This window comes from Lynx rufus, unplaced genomic scaffold (genome assembly GCF_022079265.1).
Source record: "Lynx rufus isolate CCGP_SWC_20201006 ecotype Redwood Valley unplaced genomic scaffold, mLynRuf1.p SCAF_3, whole genome shotgun sequence".
Classification (NCBI taxonomy): domain Eukaryota; kingdom Metazoa; phylum Chordata; class Mammalia; order Carnivora; family Felidae; genus Lynx; species Lynx rufus.
Window position 1 is genome coordinate 159,045,148 of NW_025814845.1, and position 20,922 is coordinate 159,066,069.

The following is a 20,922-nucleotide window of genomic DNA, read 5'->3' on the forward strand; positions in this document are numbered from 1 at the left end:
TTTTCCCCATTACTGTATCTTAGAGATTTTTCCATGTCATTACCTCATGTAGGCATAATCCTTTAATCTACCCTTTAATCTACTGTAATTAGTATTCCTATAAAGAATGTTCTATGATTTCTTGAACCATAATGGACCATTAATGGACATTTACTTATTGTAATTAATATTTTCCTGTTGCAAACAGTACATCCTTATACACATCCCATGTGCATATATACAAGTATTTCTCTAAGATAATTACATAAAGGTAGAATTACTGAATTGAAGAGTTATGTGCTTTAAAATTTTATTAGTGGTTATGAAATTTCCTACAAAAAGGCTGTGTCAATTTGCACTTATACCAATGGTGTATCATGGCATTCAGTGCCGTGTATAGTCTTGCCAGCAAAGAATAATAAATTTTTTCTTAATTTTGATGGGTGAAAAGTAAGAAGATATTGTTTCAGTTTTTAACCTTTTCATATGTTTGGAGACTATATACATATTTTTTTTCTCCCTAAGAATTACCATTTTACATCCCTTGTCAATTTTTCTGTTGGGTTAGTCATTCTTTGAAATTGATTTTTAGGAACTCATGTATTGTGGGCAAAGTCTTTTGTTTGGTATATGTTTTAATATTTCTCCTCTATAGCTTACCATTTAGCTTTTAAAAAATTATTCAACTTTATCTTTTAGGTCAGTTTTAGGGTCACAGAAAAATGGAATGGAAAGTACTGAGAGTCCCCATATACCACTACACCCACAGCCCTTCCCTATCCTGCAGCCCAGGTACAGTTGTTACAGTTGAGGACTGTACGGACACGTCATTATCACCCAAAGTTTACATTAGGGTTTACTCTTTTTTCCCCCCAGTCTGTACTTTATAGTTATAATTTTTAGTTCATTTCTATTTTGTGTTTTCTTAATTCTTTTCTAGTTTACAATTTTTCTTTTGATTTCCTTTTCTGTTCATTTATTTTTTAAGTTTTTATTTAAATTGCAGTTAGTTAATATTAGTTTAGTTAATTTTAATTAAACTAGTTTAAATTTTAATTAAAGTAACTAGTTTAAATTTTAAACTAACTAGTTAGTTTAGTTAGTTAATATTAGTTTCAGGTGTAAAATGTAGAGATTCAGCACTTTCATACAACACTCTGTGCTCCTCACAGGTGTCCTCCATAATCCCCATCACCTTTATCATCCACCCCCCACCCACCTCCCCTCTGGTAACCATCAGTTTGTTCTCTATAGTAAAGAGTCTGTTTCTTGGTTTGCCTTAGGTTCACTCTTGATATTTAGCTTTTCATATGGTGTATTTTATTAGGTTGAAATTTGAAATTTAAATGAAGGAAGATTTATCAATTTTTTTCCTTAGGATTTTCTGAAGTTTGTATTTTGACTAGGCTTGTAGTACTCCTATTTCAAGATTATCAGCATAACCCCTCCATAATTTCTTTTAGTATTTTTTAATTGAAAATTTTTCTTTTAGCTTTTTAATTGAAGGGGGCATGTGGAATAAGCTAGGGTATTAACTTTTATCCACTTGTGATCAGTTATTACATAATCATTTAAAATTATACTTTTATCATAAACAAAATTCCTTGCAGTCTATTTCTTCATTCTTTAATCTTTTATGAAGCCATCTGTCTTACACAGTGTTTTTGAAACAATTTAACAGCTTTATTGAAGTGTAATTGAATACAATGTTAAAAAACAAACAAACTTGGTCTTAGATAATGAAAGGCTTTATTCAGAATAAAGACTGTTGTAACAAGGACAGTGCCCTGATCTGAAAAATCTGCAAGCATCTCAAAATCAAATAAGAAAAGGCTTTTCTTTTAAAGGGTCAAAGTGGGGGAAGTAGAGATAAACAGAATCTTTTAAGAGGAAGTTAGATAAGCAAGGGGAAATGACCGGTCTGATAGTGTTCTTTGTGGTCAGCTGATTTCCAGGAGAAGCTGATAAGGTGGGGGTGCTCCACTTTTTCTGTAGGGACAAGCAGAGCTCAGAGGCCTATAGGAAAGAGAGAAGCCTTAGTTAAGTTTGGTCAAGATAGAGAAAAGAGTAAGAAACATGCAATTGTGAACACTTGGTCAACAATAGACTGCACATGTTTAAAACATACAGGTTGGTAAGTTTTGACACATGTATACATGAATGAAACTATCACCATGATCAAGATATTAAACATGTAATTATCCCAAAAAGTTCTTTGTGACCCTTGGTAATCCTTTCTTCCCACCCCTTCTGTTCCCCTATCCTCAGGCAATCACCTTTCTCCTTTCTGTCATTATACATCAGGGTGCATTTCCTAGAATTTCATAGAATGACTTTTTTTTGCCTAGCTCCATTCTCTCAGCATAATTATTTTGAGATTCATCCATATTGCTACTGTGTCAGTAGCTCATTCCTTATTGTTGTTTATCATTGAGTAGTATGGATATGCCACAGTTGGTTTATCTTTTCATCTGTTCATGTACATTTGGGCTATTTCCAGTCTTTGGCTATTAACAGATAAAGCTGCTGTGAACATTCACATACAAGTCTTCATATGGACTTCTGTTTTCACTTCTCTTGGGTAAATACCTAGGAGTGGAGTGACTGAGTCATATGATAGGTGTATAACTTTTCAAGAAAATTTCAAACTGTTTTCCAAAGTGTTTGTACCATTTTACATCCACACTATCACCATGAGAGTTGTCGTTCTTTCACACCCTGGCCAACACTTCATATGGTCAATCTGTTCAGTTGTAGCCATTCTATTAAGGGTGAAGTAGTCCATCACTGAGGTTTTAATTTGCATTTCTTTAGTGACTAGTAATGTTGAACATGTTTTCATGTGCTTATTTTCCATCTGTATATCTTTTTTTTTTTTTTTCAACGTTTATTTATTTTTGGGACAGAGAGAGACAGAGCATGAACGGGGGAGGGGCAGAGAGAGAGGGAGACACAGAATCGGAAACAGGCTCCAGGCTCTGAGCCATCAGCCCAGAGCCCGACGCGGGGCTCGAACTCACGGACGGTGAGATTGTGACCTGGCTGAAGTCGGACGCTTAACCGACTGCGCCACCCAGGCGCCCCTGTAGCTTATCTTTAATCACCCTAGCTATGTTTTTTATGGGTTATGTTTTTTTGGTGTTACATTTAAGGAATCTTTGTCTAATCTAAAGTTGCAAAAGTTTTCTCCTACAAGCCTTTTATTTTTAGGTTTTACATTTAGAACTATGATCTATTTCAACTTTATATAATTCTTTTGTATGGTACAAGATTTAAATTATATTTCATTTATTTTTAAATTTTTATTATGAAATAATTATAAACTGACAGGAAGTTGTAAAAACAGTGCAAAGAGCTCCATGTATTTTCACCCAGTTTCCCTCAGAGGTGACATCTTATGTAGCTATTGTGCAATATAAAAATTAGGACGCTGACACTGATGCATTAACTAGATTAAAGACTTTATTGAGTTTTCACCATTTTAAATTAAATTAAATTAAATTAAATTAAATTAAATTAAATTAAATTTCTTGAGAGAATCTTAAGCCCCTTAAGGAGGGGCTCGAGCTCATGACTGTGAAGATCATGATCTGAGCCAAAATCAAGAGTTGGACATTTAACTGACTGAGACACCAGGCAACCCCAGTTTTCACCATTTTTAACCACATTTGTGTATGTGTGTATTTGTGTAGTTTTATGCAGTTTTATCCCATTTATTGATTTCTGTAAACACTACCCCAATTAACACAGAGAACTGTTCTATCATCATAAAAAATCCTCCTTGCTGCTACCTCTTTGTATCTGTACCTACTCCCAACTCTAGCCTGATCCCTTCTTCCCCTGGCTACCTCTTATCTGTTCTCCATGTGTAGTTTTGCCATTTCAGTAATGTTAAAAAATGGAATCATAAAGTATATACTTTCAAGAGTTACTTTTTTCACTAAACATAATGCCTTTGAGGTCAATCTAGATTGTTGTATGTATTAATATTTCATTCCTTTTTATTGCTGAGTATTGTTCCATTGGATGGATTTAACTGTAGAGAACTTAGAATAATGTTTCTGTTGGTCTTTCTACCAGCTGAGAGGTCCTGCCTAGAGTTTGTTTAACATGTTTAACCATGGTTAACCATTTGTTAACTGTAGTATAACCATGCAGAGTTTGTTTAATCATTCACCTTAAAGGGCATTTGGGTTTTTTTTTTTTTGAACATTTTGCTGTTAAAAATAAAGCTGCTATGAATTATGTTCCACTATTTATCATCAAAGAATTAAAGAAAAATATGTTCTTTGTGAGTAAAGAGAAAAAATCTTAGAAATTTAAATTATAACCAAATAGAAATTATAGAACTAAAAAATTATAGAACTAAAAACCAATAATGAAAGTTTCACTGGCTAGAGTTAAAAGCAGGCTAATATGGCAGAAGAGAGTCAATGAACATGAAGCTGACCCCCCCCCCAAAAAAAATCCAAACTAAAGAACAAATAGAAAGATTAAAGAAAAATGAGCAGAGTATCAGGGACACTAGGAGATATCAAATAATCTAATGTAACTATTAGTGAAGTTTCAGGACACTGAGAATGAGATAAAAAATAAAAGAAATAATGGCTGAAAAATCCCCTAATTTAGGGAAAAATATTGACTTACAATTCCAAAGTGAACCCAAGTCAGAATCATTGCAAAGAAAATTCACTTAGGTATATTGTAATCAAAGTGCTGAGATAAACAGAAAGTAATGAAAGAAGCCAATAGAAAACAGGGGGACAAAGATATGAATGATAGAAGATTTTTTTTCCCCTGAAGCAATAAGGGCCAGAGATAGTAGAACAGTATATTTACTGTTCTAAATGGAAGAAACTGACAACCTAGAGTTCCATACATAGGACACATATTCTTCAAAAATTAAAGAAAGCTTGTTTCCTTGGCTCCCCCTTCTTCTCCTCCTCCTTCTTTCCTCTGTATTGTTATTTCCCCATCCTTCTTCTCTCTCAAACAATTCAGACCTGAACACATTAGCTGAAACATAGAAGAGATGTCTCTGTGGGTGGGAGGTTGTGGGGCATGGGTGGTGCTGCAATGGGAGCCATGGTGGTTCAGAGTAGGGTGAGACAAGGCAGGCAAGATAAAAAGAATGTCTACATGAGATGAAGACCTACTCAATAGACAAGTTAGTTCCTGAGTATGAAGAGAAATGCATTCACGGATACTTAATTTTCAGTGATGATTATGCAGACTGTTAGGACTAAATGTTTGTAACCTCCTCCCCCAAATTCATATGTTGAAGCCCTACCCACCAGGTTAGCTGTGTCTGGAGATGGGGCTTTAGGTAAGTAATTAAAGTTAAATGAGATCAAAAGGAGGGGGTCCTGATCTGACAGGGTTAGTGCTTTTTTTTTCTTTCTAATGTTTATTTATTTTTGAGAGAGAGAGAGTAAGCCAGCGAGCAGGGGAGGGGCAGAGAGAGGGGAACAGAAGATCCGAAGTGGGCTCTGCGTTGACAGCAGCAAGCCCGGTGCTGGGCTTGAACTCATGAATTGTAAGATTATGACCTGAGTTGAAACCAAGAGATGGGTACTCAACCGAGCCACCCAGGCACCCTGAGTTAGTGTTTTTATAAAGAGACATCTGAGAGCTTGCTTGCGCGCTCTCTCGCTCTCTTTCTTTCAGAACATGCACACTGAAGAGAGGCCATGTTAGAGAAGGCAGCTCTCTGCAAGCTAGGAAGAATTTCCTCACCAGAAACTGAATTGGCAGGAACTTTGAGTTTGGACATCTAGCCTGCAGAACTGTGAGATATTAAGTTTCTGTTGTTGAAGCCACCAGTCTGTGGTATCTTGTTCTCCCAGTCCCAGAAGACACAGACACATACTCTGTATGATTTCATTCCTTTGAAATATGTTGAGCTTTAAATAGTTGTAGCCAAAGAGTTATGAAAACTTCAGAAGGATAGTAAGTGATTTTCCAGAGAATCATTGCTGTAGCTTGGTTAGAAAGATTTTAGACTTTAAGATAAGACTTTTGTTAATGAATATTGATGACAGTAAGTCCTTTCTTTGTTGATAGTCATTTACTCTTCACAGGAGTGTGAATCGGACCCTTGTTGTGAAGGAAGTACTTGTAAACTTAAATCATTTGCTGAATGTGCATACGGTGACTGTTGTAAAGACTGTTGGGTAAGGAGTTCTTCCCTATTTGGAAAAAAAAGTAGAAGAAAACAAAACATGCATATGTAAAAAAATTTTTTTTTCTGATCTGTAAGAGAGCACCATTTTTATTACATGATTCTATGAAAAATTTTATGCCACTTGTTTGCAGTTTTGAATTACATTGCTTTTATAATAAGCGGTCTCACGAGACTTTTTTCTAAGTAGAAACTTTTTTTCTGATTTTAAGAGTAATCTATGTTTTTTATAAATAATTCACAAATACCAAATATAGAAAGTACAGAGTAAAAGGCAGTATCATTTTACCTTCCTCAGGTAGCCATCGTTGATAATTTGTTAACTTAAGTACTTTTTCCTATACAAAAGTGAATGCACGTGTATATGTGTGAGTGTATGTGTGTGAACACAGATACATTTATTTTTACTACCTGCTTTTTTCAGTAGCATACCGTAGATTTTATCTATTCGTATAATTAGTTCTACATGGTTGTATAGTTAGTGCTGTTTTATGAGGCGATTACATAATTTCTTTATTTAGTTAACTAATGGATGTTTAGGTTGCTTCTAATTTTTGTCTATAAGTGGAATTGCTGGGACAGAGTATGTATGTTAAAAATTGTGGCACACATTTTATATACCTTCCACAAATATATTGGTCTGTACTTCTACCAACAATGTAATCAAATATGTGCTGTGACATCATTGGTGAGTCCAATACTGGTTAGTCTGATAGGTGTAAAGTGCTTTTTAAGTTTTATTTAATTTGTATTTCTTTTGGCTATCGGTAAAGTTACATTTTTTCATTTTCCGTATTTCATGACTTTAAGGGTTGCCTGTTCCTGGCCTTTGTTCGTACTTCTATTGGGTTATCTAGTCTTTTGTTGTTGCTAGATGTTTTATAGACATAAATACTGTGGCTTCAAATTTGATCACTTTGTGGGTATTGTCTTGATATTCCTGTTTAATTTGAATCTTATTACCCTAGTTCCTTCCAGGAGGTACTTTATGCCGAGGAAAAACTAATGAATGTGATGTTCCAGAATATTGCAATGGTTCATCTCAGTTCTGTCAGCCAGACGTTTTTATTCAGAATGGCTATGCTTGCCAGAGTAACAAAGCCTATTGCTACAATGGCGTGTGCCAGTATTACGATGCTCAGTGCCAAGTCATCTTTGGCTCAAGTAAGACATTTTAATTATAATCGATGGCCTTTATTTTATTCATTTATTTGCGTCCGTTTTTAAAAATGGAAAGAAAACATTATTGATAAAAGTGAAGTTCTCTTGTTTTCTCTCCCCTGTCCTATCTCCCTCCTTCCTTCTCCATAAGTAGTGCTGATCATGAATTTGATATGTAGAAATTCAGTTGGTGATTTTTGCTTTTACTCCCTCTCCTTTTTATCACCTTTCTATTCTATGTATATAAACAAAATAAGTAAATATACATTTACTTAGTATCATGTTCTAGTTTTAATAATTTCATATAAATAATAAGGGGATGTACATATGGGTCTGCTACTTTCATTGCTCACTGAAAATGTTTTTGATACGTTTGATTACAATATCAATATGTTGATGCATTTAGATTTTAGTGCATTAGAGTACTCCATTATATAAATGGAATCCATTCCCTCACTGATAGATATTTCAGATGTTTAAAAGTTTGTCCTGTTTTCTCTATTTAAAATTTTCATTTTTGTCAAAGTTACACGTACACATAGATTAAAGAGCCAATTTTTTTATGAGGTTTTATGAAAAAGCGTGCTCCCACCTAAAATCCCCATCCCTTGGGGCAACCACTTTTCACCTTTTCTAGCTGATTATTTTGTTACTTGTTCCAGGTCTTTAAATAATCTCTTGGTAATGCTACTTTTTAATTTTTACATTCTAGGCATTAACTACTAATTTCTCACTACTGAAGATGAGAATTTAGAATTCTTTCAACCCTTGTCAATTCCCATCATATTCATGGTCTTTTTGCATTCTCCATCCTTTTAATATGGATTAAGTATGATTTTAGTTAAAGCATCGAGGACTCTTGTGATACTGTGATTTATAATTAGAAAACTAATACTTGATCTTCATTCCTTTCCTGGCCTCAAACTCCTAAAACCCTTGGAATTTCCTAAGTTTGGGAGCTAGAAGTGTGTCTCTTGATATGTTAACAAAGTGACTTTTGGAAAGCTCAGAGGTAACTCAAGGATGGGAACTGGTTGCCCAGGGAACCAACCACACGGTTAGAGGGTTGGAACTTTAAGTTCCCCACCTCTGTGGAGGGAGAGCAGCTAGAGGATGAGTTAATCACTAATGGCCTATGATTTAATTAATCCTACCTATGTAATGAGCCTCTATAACAACCCAAAAGGATAGGGTTCTGAGAACTTCCAGCTTGGTGAAGAGGTAGGTGTATATTCTCGGAAAGTGTTGCACTTAGAGAGGGAATAGAAACTTCTAGCCCCTTTCCCCATACCTCGCCCTATGGATCTCTTCCATCTGGCTTTTCCTGAGTTATATCCTTTTATAATAAATCAGTAATCTAGAAAATCAAATTCCTCCCTGAGTTCTATGAGCTGCTCTAGCAGGTTAATCAAACTTAGGAAGGGAGTTGTGGGAACCTCTGATCTATATATAATCACAAATATATTAATAACAAAAAGGAAGAAATATATATGGCCATTATAGTCCTAGTTTCTGTAACTGATCATGTGGTCACAGCTGGTAGTTTTAACAACCTTCTTCATTATCCATTCCACATACCCTTTGTCTTCAGCAAGCACCTCAGTTGGTTGTGGCTTTTTACCTGTGGAGTGACCCAAACCTTCATTCTTGAGGGCTCTGGGCCGTTTGTAGTCCAGCCTGGATTGAGTTGCTGTAGTTTTCCGTTGACCTTAATCACAGGGCACAGTAATACTAAGAGGCACCTTCGGGGCTTTCCTGTATTACACACATACTCTTCCTCCCCTCCATTGTGCAATAGCAGTTCCCCGTGGTTGTCAAGATCAGTCCCCATAGCCAGCACAGTGACTCCTTTCATTGCCTGTCCATTCAGAGGCATGAGGAGTGTAAAATGGCTAGCTGGTGGTCTTCAATTCCAGCTCTCAGCGGAATCATTGTTGTGTCTTCTGATGGAAGCACTCCTCTCTTTGGAATTAAGACTCTAAGCCAGAAGGTTGTGGGAAGAGGAAGCAAAAATTTTGCCAGAGGGTCACTAGGAGAAATAGCAGTGGCACTTTTACTTCTGCCTCATGATTCCTGGACCCGTGAATCCTGGCCGTGGTAGAAACAGCACCATATGTTGGATGCTGATTCAGAACATACACAACCCTCTGGAGAACTTTGCCCCTTTCCTATAAGGCATTGCTACCTAGTTGGTGCTGTAACAGAGTCTTCAAAAGGCCTTCCATTATTCTGTCAAACTAGCAACTTCTGGATGGTAGGAAATGTGGTAAGACCAGAGAATTCCATGAGCCTGTACCCCTTGCCACATTTCATTTGCTGTGAGGTGAGTTCTTTGATGAGAAGCAAATCTATGTGCTATACCATGATGGTGGTTAAAGATAGTCTGTCAATCTGTGGATGGTAGTTTGGGCAGAAGAATTCCATCCAGGCAAAGCAGTCCTTGTCTAATTAAGTGTCTATTCCAATAAGAATAAAATTCTTATTCTTCCATGATGGAAAAGGTCCAGTGTCATAAACCTACAACCAGGAGGCTGGCTGCCATATTGAGGACTCAGAATTGGTCTCTGCTGTTGGCAGATTGGGCACCCAATAGTGGCCATAGCCCAGTTGTTTTTGATGAGTGGAAGTGCATGTTGTTTAGCTTATGTATAATCTCCATCCCTGTCACTATGGCCCCTTGCTCTTGTCTCCATTGGGAGATGACAGGGATGATGGGGAAGACAGGTTGACTGGTATCCAAAGAATAGGTCATCCTGTTCATTTGACTATTAAAATTCTCCTCTGCTGAGGTCACTTTTTGGTGAGTGTTCACATGGGACACAAATATCTTCATGTGTTTTTCCCATGAGGACATATCTTTTGATAATCTTGTAGAAGGGAAAGGCAGTTAAGATCCCTGCAAACTAAATTATGATGTAGGGCTGAAGAGTTGCTATACCCTTGAGAGAGGACAGTGCCAGCTGAAAGCAAACTGCTTCTGGTCATCCTTATTGACCAGTGTGGAGAAAATAGTATCTGCCTGTTCAATAGCTGCATACCAGATGCCGGGAGATACGTGAATTTGCTCAAGCAGTAAAACCTCAGTGGCTACAGCAGCAATTACACTTACCAACTGTTTAAGCTTATGACAGTCCACTGTTGTTCTCCAAGTTCTGTCTGTCTTCTGCACGGGCCAAATAGCTTAGCTGAATTGGAGTATCTTTATCTTTCTAGTCCTTAATGGTGGTATTGATCTCTGCAGTGCCTTCTGGATTGTGGTATTACTTTTGGTTTACTGTTTTCCTAGGTAGTGGGTGTTCTAGTGGCTTCCATTTGGCCTTTCCCACCATAATAGCCCTGACTCCACAGGTCAGGGAGCCAGTGTAGGGATTCTGCTAGCTGTTGATTATGTCTGTTCCAGTCATGCATTCTGGAACTGGGGAAATAGCCACAGAATGGGTTCAGGGATGTACTGGGCCCACTGTGAGGACAACCTGAGCTGAAACTCCATTGACCACCTGACCTCCATAGCTCCCTACTCTGACTTGTAGGCCACCATGATGTTTTGGATCTCCTGGAAGCAATGTCAGTTCGGAGATAGTGTCTCATAGTCTCTGAGAGGTCTGATTACTTTTCTGCAATGTTCAGTTACCCTGGTAAAAGGCCATAGGTCCTGTTGGGGATGGATGGGAGAAAGATTGACAGCAAAAATTTTTGGCAGCATATCAGGGTTCTACCTCTCCTTCATTTAAGGGGTTCTGGGTCTAAAAATATGGCTCAGGTCTGAGAATCAATTGAGGGCCCATGATTTTTTTTGATTCAGGTTAGTCTTTTGTTCATTTGACCTCGAACTTTTCTGCTTATAGAGATGTAGTAAGAATTTGCTGGTGGGCTTCCTCTCTTTTTATTTCTAGGAACACCGTGATCAACTAACTAATGCCATAGGTCTGTACAAGTCAGACTTTTCTAATTGCTCCTTTGACTTTGCTGTTCATTATGCAAAAAGGATATCAAGTAGCTGCTATGTAGTAGTTCTGGTGAAAAACCATGGCAAGTTTACACTGAGGCATGGCACCACGGGTAGTCAGCTTTATTATTACTTTTATTGTTGTTGGGTTAGAAACCATTCTCTCTTTTATTTATATTTTTCTTTTCAAATTTTTATTTAAATTCTAGTTACATAACATACAGTGCAGTATTGGTTTCAGGAGTAGAATTCAGTAATTCATCACTTACATATAACACCCAGTGCTCATCATAACAAGTGCCCTCCTTAATACCTATCACCCATTTAGCCCATCTCCTACCCACCTGCCTCCATCAACCCTCAGTTTGTTCTCTCTTGTTAAGAGTCTCTTAATGGTTTGTTTCCCTCTTTCTTTTTCTTTCTTTTTTTTTTTTTTTCCCTTCCCATATGCTTATCTGTTTTCTTAAATTCCACATATGAGTGAAATCATATGGTACTTGTCTTTCTCTGACTGGCTTATTTCACTTATAATGCACTCTAGCTCCATCCACATTGTTGCAGATGGCAAGATTTCATTCCTTTTGATGGCTAATATTCCAGTGTACGTATGTGTATGTATGTATGTATACATGTGTGTATGTATGTATACATGTGTATGTAACATGTGTTGTATATACATATGTATGTATGTACACATATGTACACATATGTATATGTATATACACAAACACACCACATCTTCTTTATCCATTCATCAGTCGATTGACATTTGGGATCTTTGCATATTTTGGCTATTGTTGATAATGCTGCTATAAACATCAGGGTGCATGTACCCCTTTAATTTGTATTTTTGTATTAAAAAAAGTCTGTATTTTTGTATTTGGATAAACACCTAGTAGTGCTTGCTGGGTTGTAGGGTGGTTCTATTTTTAACTTTTTGAGAAACCTCCATACTGTTTTCCAGAGTGGCTGTACCAGTTTGCACTCCCACCAACAATGAAATAATGTTCCCCTTTCTTCACATCCTCACCAACACCTGTTGTTTCTTGTGTTGTTAATGAAAAAAAAATTTTTTTTAATGTTCATTTATTTTTGAGAGAGAGAGAGAGAGAGAAACAGAGCACGAGCTGGGGAGGGGGAGAGAGAGAGGGAAACAGAGAATCTGAAGCAGGCTCCAGGCTCCGAGCTGTCAGCACAGATCCCAATGCGGGGCTCGAACCCACAAGCTGTGAGATCATGACCTGAGCTGAAGTCAGACGCTTAACTGACTGAGCCACCCAGGTGCCCCGTGTTACTAATTTTTAGTCAGCTTTATTTTGATTACACAATGATGCTAGCAGTATTCCTGCAGTGATAGTATATGTTGTATTGCCTCTTATGTTTCCTTCCTTAAGTTAAAGTGATTGAGGTTCCCAAGGAAATGGGTGCTTTCAGCACAACCAGGAAGATTTCTTTGTTTGATAATTGGCAGTGATGTGTTTATGCCAGGATCATACTGGATTCTTGTTTTCCCATCTTCTTCCATTTCTGTCCTGAGTCAGTAGGAACAGAAACAACATTGCATTCAAGAGAATGAAATAAGTGAGCACTATATGTTGATTGAGGCTTGTCTTTGAGAAAACAGAGACTTAATAATAGGAGCTGTTCTGTTTCTCTTCAGAGAGGTACTGGTAAACTAAATCCATTATTTACCAGGATGTGGGACACTTAGTAGGGGATTGATACATATTTAAGAGGAAAGGAAGGAAAGCAAGGGAGGGAGAGAAAGGAAAGGAAAGGAAAAGAAAGGATAGAAAACGAATGGAGACCCAAATTTTCTATTTTTTTTTTATAATTTTTTTTTTTTTAACGTTTATTTATTTTTGAGACAGACAGAGACAGAGCATGAACAGGGGAGGGTCAGAGAGAGGGAGACACAGAATCCGAAACAGGCTCCAGGCTCTGAGCTGTCAGCACAGAGCCTGACGCGGGGCTCAAACTCACGGACCGTGAGATCATGACCTGAGCCGAAGTCGGCCGCTTAACCGACTGAGCCACCCAGGCGCCCCCCAAATTTTCTATTTTTATTTTTGTTTCTTCTCAGTTAAGAAGATCAGTCATGAGTACTGAGCTGGATTTCTCTGAAGGTAGAGATGTTGACTTTGACCAGACTCCTGCTGTCTCTAGTGTCTGTCTGTTGTACACCTTATTTTATGGTGGGTCAGATAGGGATTGAGGAGAGACAACTAAAAATTAAATGGAACGTATTTATGCTAGATCATAGGCTAGAGTAGTAGAGATCTGTCAACTCTTGATACATTTTGTAAAAATAGCAAGTTATTGCAGTCTAAAAAAATAATTACAGATACATTTTGATGAGGTAAATACTATTACGTAGCAAAGATATTACCTTCATAGAGGCCTGTGGAAAAGTCTAGGACTACAAACTGCAGTTGTTTTTTTCTCTCTTTTTTTAATTGTTTATTTTTGAAAGAGAGAGAGATACAGAGCGAGAGTGGAGGAGTGGCAGAGAGAGAGGGAGACACAGAATCTGCACTTGATCTTAGCCAAAAGGCCGAGGAGCGATTAGAGACACAGAATCTGAAGCAGGCTCCAGGCTCTGAGCTGTCAGCACAGCCCGACACGGGGCTTGAACTTGGGAACCGCAAGATCATGACCTGAGCCAAAGTCAGGTGCTTAACTGACTGACCCACCCAGGCACCATCAGTTGTTTTTCTCTTTGGAGATTATCTGGAAGTTTTAGAGCTCCTTCTGTTCCCTAGAAGGGCCCTGTTAGGGATCCTGCCATATGCTGTTTGCCCCGTTCAGGTATTATTCTCTGTTCCCTTTTCACGTTGCTTGATCCACCTTCTTCCGCCTCGTATCCATTTTCTTTTAAACGAAACCATCTAAACATTAGATGCGTAAGATAGGCCAGTGAATTCCTTTATTCAATAGAAAGTACTGACATTTAGACTTAAAAATATTTACAAATAAAATTTATTTAGGAATGTGTAATTAGTGGGCGAATTGAACATGAAGTGATAATACATATATACAATATGAGAAAGCAAAAATGGATTGCCACTTTGTCAGCTGTCATGGCTGTTTGACAATCCTTCTTGTTAGTAGAGCATCTAAATTCAGCATTTTATATGTGGTAAATTAAAAACCCAATAACAATAGCTGGCAATGTCTTCACCAACCCTTCCCAGCCTGATCTAAAGTCTAATGATGTATTAGAGACATATTTGAGAGCGGGGAAAAGGAATATGCTGAGAACACTAGCATACTATGCATGCTTTTTCATTTATTTATAATTTCATCTTTTTAATGATATTTCTTGTAGGGTCTTAGTATTTGAGCCCAGGCTAACTTTCAGGTACAATGTAAGCTTTATTTTTACATTTTGTTGTTAAGTATAAAAGTAGAACAAAAATGTTTTATCTGTGAGGCTTGACACTTTCTAGAAGATGTTGAGGCAGTTCATCAAGGTATATGGATTGTCATAGGGAATATACTTTTATTTATGAATTAAATTGCCATACCTTTTTTTTTTTTTTTTTTTTAATGTTACAGAAGCCAAGGCTGCCCCAAGAGATTGTTTCATTGATGTGAATTCTAAAGGTGACAGATTTGGCAATTGTGGTTTCTCTGGCAATGAGTACAAGAAGTGTGCCACTGGGTAAGTGGAGGTGAGGTTATAAAGGAATGTGAATGATTTTAAGACCCGTCATCTTGCGACTGCTGGCTTTCTCTCCCTTAAATACTGAACTTTTCAAATTAAGTTTCCAAGTTTTATTTTTTTTTTATTTTTATTTTTTTTTAACTTTTCAAGTTTTAAAACATAAGACTTCAGCGAGACTCTCTGAAAAGAACTAGTAAAATAATTCATCCCTTTTGATGTTAACTGTCTAAAGTCTAATGGATTTTAGAATCTTTGTTTTTCCTTATTCTACAATAAGAACCTCAAATAAACACTCTTCCTCTTCTTTTTTTTCATTAAAAGATGGCACTGATTAATGTGTAGATAGCTTCAATATTCATTCCGGATGTTGTTATTTTCTTCTTGCTCTATATAATTTTAAAGTGACAAATTAAAACTTTTTTTTTGTTTCTACAACATTTGCTTATTGTAAAAGTTAATAATTATTAAAAAATTACAAATGAAAAAAAGTCATCCATAATATCAGTCCATATATATTTACTAATTTCATTGTATTTCTTCCTCTTTTTTGTTTCTGTACATACACACACTGATATTTTGTATAATTGGAATTATTCTATATTACTGAGCGTCTCTTCTCTTTGCTCCTACTTTGCCAATTAGTCTAAGTAACTGTACGGAAACAATGTTTGCTAAGAAGAAATAACAGCAGCCAATCTCCATGTCGCTAAATCCATCAGACATTGTTAGGTCTTCATGCTACTTGACCTTTTGGTGTCATTCAAGTATGTTGACTGTTTTTTCCTTGAAGAAACCTCTTTCCTTCGCTTTTGTAAAAGTGGGATGTTCTTCTAGTATTCTTTTCTGTGTTTCTGGTTGCTCCTTTAGTGTGTTTATTTGTAGGCTCATCTTTCTCTACTCAGCCATTAAATACTGGAGACACCACATATGCTGGCTTACATGTGGCCTTCTGCCACAGGGCCTTTGCACACACTATTCCTTCTGCCTGGCATGCCTTCAGCTCCTCCAGATCTCAGTTTTAAAGACTTCCTCACCTTTCTTAACAGAGCCAGAGAGCCCTCTTGTAAGGTGTTCTTACAGCTGTGTGCTTTTCCCCCTTAATGTTAGCCAATTTATTTTGTTCTAATTATTTCTTGATATATAAAACAGAGTAGATGGAAGGAAGATAAGAAAAACAAGAAAGTGTTTCAAAAGGAGATAGGAATGTAACTTTTGATATTTATCTTATATAGTTTTAAAAGTAGTTGTAGATATAAGTTCTCTTCTGTTTACATAGCACTTTTTCTGGGGAAGTCATACTATTATTATTAATACATTTTTAGTGTATTTAAATTCTAAATTCTTTTGGTTTCTGCCCAAACCACTGTCCTAGTAAGAACAATCATTTAAAAATGATATGATCTGGGGCACCTGGGTGGCTCAGTCATGAGCCCAGGGTCGTGGGATCTAGCCCCGTGTTGGGTTCTGTGCTGTGTGTGGAGCCTGCTTAAGATTCTCTCCCTCAACCTCTCTCCCCCACTTGCACACGCTCTGTCTCTCAAATAAAATAAAAATGACAATATCTTCAAATAAGATAGAGGATAATTTTCCAGGTAAAAAGAAGAATAAATACAAAACCAGTTCTAGGCATAGAATTTTCATGATTCTTTTCTGGTGTTTAGAAAAGACACAGGAGGGTCTGTCCTGCATTTTGGGGAGACTGGACCCGTCTTGGTTACCATAATTTGTCTAAATTAAAATGAGAAAAGTAAGAACTTGAATGTTGGACGAAGGACGAACTGGTTAAGAAATTGGATGCTTTTTTTTTTGTTGAATTTGATGTGTTTTCCTTATTGTTCATATCATTAATTTTTTAAAATTTATATTGTGATTTCTCCTGTGACTCCTGAGTTATTAAAAGTGTGTTGCTTAATTTCTAGATATTTGGGAGTATTCTGGTTATGTGTTTGATTTCTAGTTTAATTCCAATGAGAACATACTCTGTATAACTTTAGTTCTTTGCAGTTTATCGAGATGTGAATTATTGCCCAGCATGTGGTCTCTTTTGGTGAACGTCCATGTACAATTGGAAAAAAAGTGCATTCTATAGTTATTGGGTTGTGTTATTCTATAAATGTTAACAGTCTTATTCAAGCTTCCAATATCTTTGCGTTGCATGTGTGCGTTTTAGGTTTGTCCTTCAATTAAAAAAAATTTTTTTTTTAATGTTTATTTATTTTTGAGAGAGAGAGAGAAACAGAGCATGAGCAGGGGAGGAGCAGAGAGAGAGAGGGAGACACAAAATTTGAAACAGGCTCCAGATTCTGAGCTGTCAGCATAGAGCCCGATGTGGGGCTCGAACTCACAAACCGTGAGATCATGACCTGAGCCAAAGCCGGATGCTCAACTGACTGAACCACCTAGGCACCCCCTAGTCCTTCAATTTCTGAGAGAAGTGGGTTAAAATCTCCAGCTATGATTATAAAGTTGTCTGTTTCTCTTTTTAGTTCTATACATTTTTTTGCTGTGTGTCTTTTGAATCAGTAAATGCTTATGTTATTAGGTGCATCCACATTTAGGATTGTTATGTCTCCTTGATGAATTGGCCCTTTAATTATTACCAAATTTTCTTCTTTATCTTTGCAATATAAATTGCAATATAAAGCAATATAAAAAGCAATACAAATTGCAATACAAAGCAATATAAAATGCTTTGTTTAGCATTTGTTGCAGTTTCATTTGTTTATGTGACTGTTTGGTGATCACCCTTCATTGGTAAACTAAAGTGCAGTGACATTTTATCTTATGTGTTTGGCACGTGATAAGTGCCTATTAAATATTTGTTGAATGAATGTAGGAGCAGATGATACAGCTGATGGGTGGATAATTAGTGTAACTGATTAAATGAACTGAGGTGAAACTTTGGGGTAAGTGGATTAATGCAGACTTGGAGAGAGCTTGCTAGATGTGTCTGATCTTTGTCTTTAGCCTGGTTCTGTTTCCATGCTCTTATGAGTATCTTAATGAAATTATAGAAACTACACTCAGGAAATCTATAAATTACTGGTTAGCTGATTTGAAAAACATTTTATAATAGTAACATAGCATTAATATAGCCATTAGGAATGCATATCTGAAGTCAGACTCTTTGGGTTTGAATACTGCTTCAACTGCTTAAGATCTCTGAGACTTTGGACACGTTGCTTTCCTTTTCTTTTTCTTCTGTGCCTCATTTTTCTATAAAATGAGGATAATAATGGTACCTACTTCCAGTTGTTTTGAAGACCAAATGTGTTGATGGATGCTAGTACTAAGAAGAATACCTGATTCGTTGCAAGACTCATCATTGTCATCATTGCTTTGTAATCATTCTCATCACAGAAAATGTATAAAATCTAGAAGAATCTAAAGAAAGTGAACCCTGTGGTCCTGCCATCCAGAGATACTCCCTCACATTTTTGTTGTATTTCCTTTTTGTATGTGTGTATATACATTCATAAGCATACATTTGTGCATCATACATGTATGTACACATATGTATGTGTACTCAGAGCCCCACATCTGTATGTATAAACAAAATTGCAAAGTATGATTTGTACTATTTTATAAATTCAGTTTACTTTCCACTATATTAAGAGAGTTTATAGGATGTATTCAGCTTCTTTTAATCATTTCCTTATTTTAGAAATTCAAGTTGTTTCTAGTAGCTTGCTATTTTATTTTACTTTATTATTATATTTTTTAACATTTATATTTGAAAGAGAGAGAGAGGACGGAGTGCAAGTCGGAGAGGGGCCGAGAGAGAGGGAGACACAGAATCTGAAGCAGGCTCCAGGGTCTGAGCTGCAAACACAGAGCCTGATGCGGGGTTTGAACTCATGAACTATGAGATCATAACCTGAGTCACAGTCGGACGTTTAACTGACTGAGCCATCCAGGCACCCCGTAGTTTGCTATTTTAAATAAAGTTGTGATATATACAGCTGAAGTATTTATTTCTCTGATTGTTTCCTTAATAGGTTTTCTCAAAAAATATGGATAAGTTTTAAGGCTCCTCATAGATACTTCCAAATTGATCTTCAAAACATTTAACTGATTTATGCTTTCCTACCCCCTCACCAATGCCAGAGTGTTATCTTAAAAATTATAGTTGACCTTTGAACAACATCGGGGTTAGAGATGCTGACTTCCCACATAGTCACAAATTCACTTATAACTTTTGACTCCCCTAAAACTTAATTACAATAGCCTACTATTGATCAAAAGCCTTACCAATAACAAAAAAATAGTTGATTGAATGTTATATGTATTATATGCTGTGTTGTTACAATAAAGTAAGCTAGAGACAATGTTATTAAGAAAATCGTAAGGAAGAGACAATACATTTGCAGGACTGCACTGTAAAAAATCCATGTGTTAAGTGGACCTGTGCAGTTCAAACATGTAATGTTCTAGGGTTAGCTGGACTTTTCCAGTTTGTTATATCAAATAGATGTTTCTTTTTTTTTTTTTTTTTTAATTTTAGAGAGAGAGAGTGTGAATGGGGGACAGGAGCAGAGGGTTGGGGGGGGAGAGAGAGAGAGAGAGAGAGAGAGAGAGAGAGAGAGAGAGCAAGCGATCTTAAGCAGTCTCCACACTCAGTGCAGAGCCTGATGTGGGGCTCAAGTCCCATGACCCGGAGATCGTGACCTGAGCCAAAATCAAGAGGTGGATGCTTAACCCACTGAGCCACCCAGGTGCCCCCGTTTTTTAAAAATGTTTATTTATTTTGAGAGAGGGAGAAAGTGTGAGCACACATAAGTGGGGGGAGCACACATAAGAGAGAGGGAAAAGAGACAGAATCCCAAGTAGGCTCTACACTTTGAACTCCGAGCCTGACACAGGGCTTGATCCCATGAACTGTGAGATCATGACCTGAGCTGAAATCAAGAGTCAGATGCTTAAATGCCTGAGCCACCCAGGCGCCCCTCATTTTTATTTTAAATGAATTTGTAAATAATTATTTAAGATTTTTTGTTGTTGTTCAAAAGATGTTTAAAGAGATCTAGAAAAATGTGGCTTCCACTCTTACTCTTTTTCTCTCTTCCCACCCTACCCCCAGGTACCTATTTCTGTTAGCTTTTGGTATGTCTTTGCAGTGTCTTTCTGCCAGTACAGTCTTATTGCTCCCCCCTCCCCGCTTCCTGTCGTGCATACTGCAGACACTGTTGTGCAGATTGTATTGTTGCATTTCACCGAAAGAGCTCTCTTCTCTTTCAGTACATAGATGGTGTCATCTTTTAAAAAACTTTTTAAACAAAAAATTTCGAATATACAGAGGAGCAGAAGGAATACAGAGGAGTAGAAGGAGTATTTCAAATATACAGAAGGAGTAGAAGTATGATGAAACCCATATATTCTAGATTAAAAACATTGTTGGTATTCTATCATATTTCCTTTGTCTAGACTTGGCTGAACCACTTTTAAATAAATTATAGGCATTATGATACTTCATTCCTAAATTCTTTAGTATTCATCTCTGACAGATAAGGCCATTCACAATACCAATGTCATACCTACCAAAATTAATAATTTCCTAATATCATGTAATACCTGGTCAATATTAAAGTTTCTCCAACTGTCCTCAAGTTGTGTTTCATAGCTGTTTTTTGCCACATCAGGATTCCGTCAAGGATCATGCATCACATTTAGTTGTCATGCCACTTATGTCACTTTTAATATAAAATATGTAGTCTTCTTCATTAATTTTTTTTCTTTTTGACGACAGTGATCTGAGGGAAATAACTGGGCCACTTCTTTTAGTATGGCCCGTGATCTGGATTTGTTTGATAGTTTCTTCTCAATGTTGCTTTATATGTGTCTCTATCCCTAAATTTTCTATAAATCAGAAGTTAAATCTAAAGTCGTAATTAGATTCAGGTTAAACATTTTAGGGAAGAATACTTCGTAAGTGGCACATGATGTCAAGGAGGCACATAATTCTGGGTTGTCTTTTTATTAGTGGTCAAG

At 36.8% G+C, this 20,922-nt stretch overlaps 1 protein-coding gene across 1 annotated transcript in view; it reads left to right on the plus strand.

Annotated features, from left to right (window-relative positions):
• Positions 1–20,922, plus strand: part of ADAM9 (ADAM metallopeptidase domain 9) — a 145,294-nt gene that overhangs the window by 70,685 nt on the left and 53,687 nt on the right. Inside the window, exons 13-15 of the mRNA XM_047091084.1 lie at positions 6,060–6,152; positions 7,129–7,324; positions 14,826–14,931. Of these exons, the coding sequence (XP_046947040.1) occupies positions 6,060–6,152; positions 7,129–7,324; positions 14,826–14,931 (395 nt within the window). The remainder of the gene's footprint in view (positions 1–6,059; positions 6,153–7,128; positions 7,325–14,825; positions 14,932–20,922) is intronic.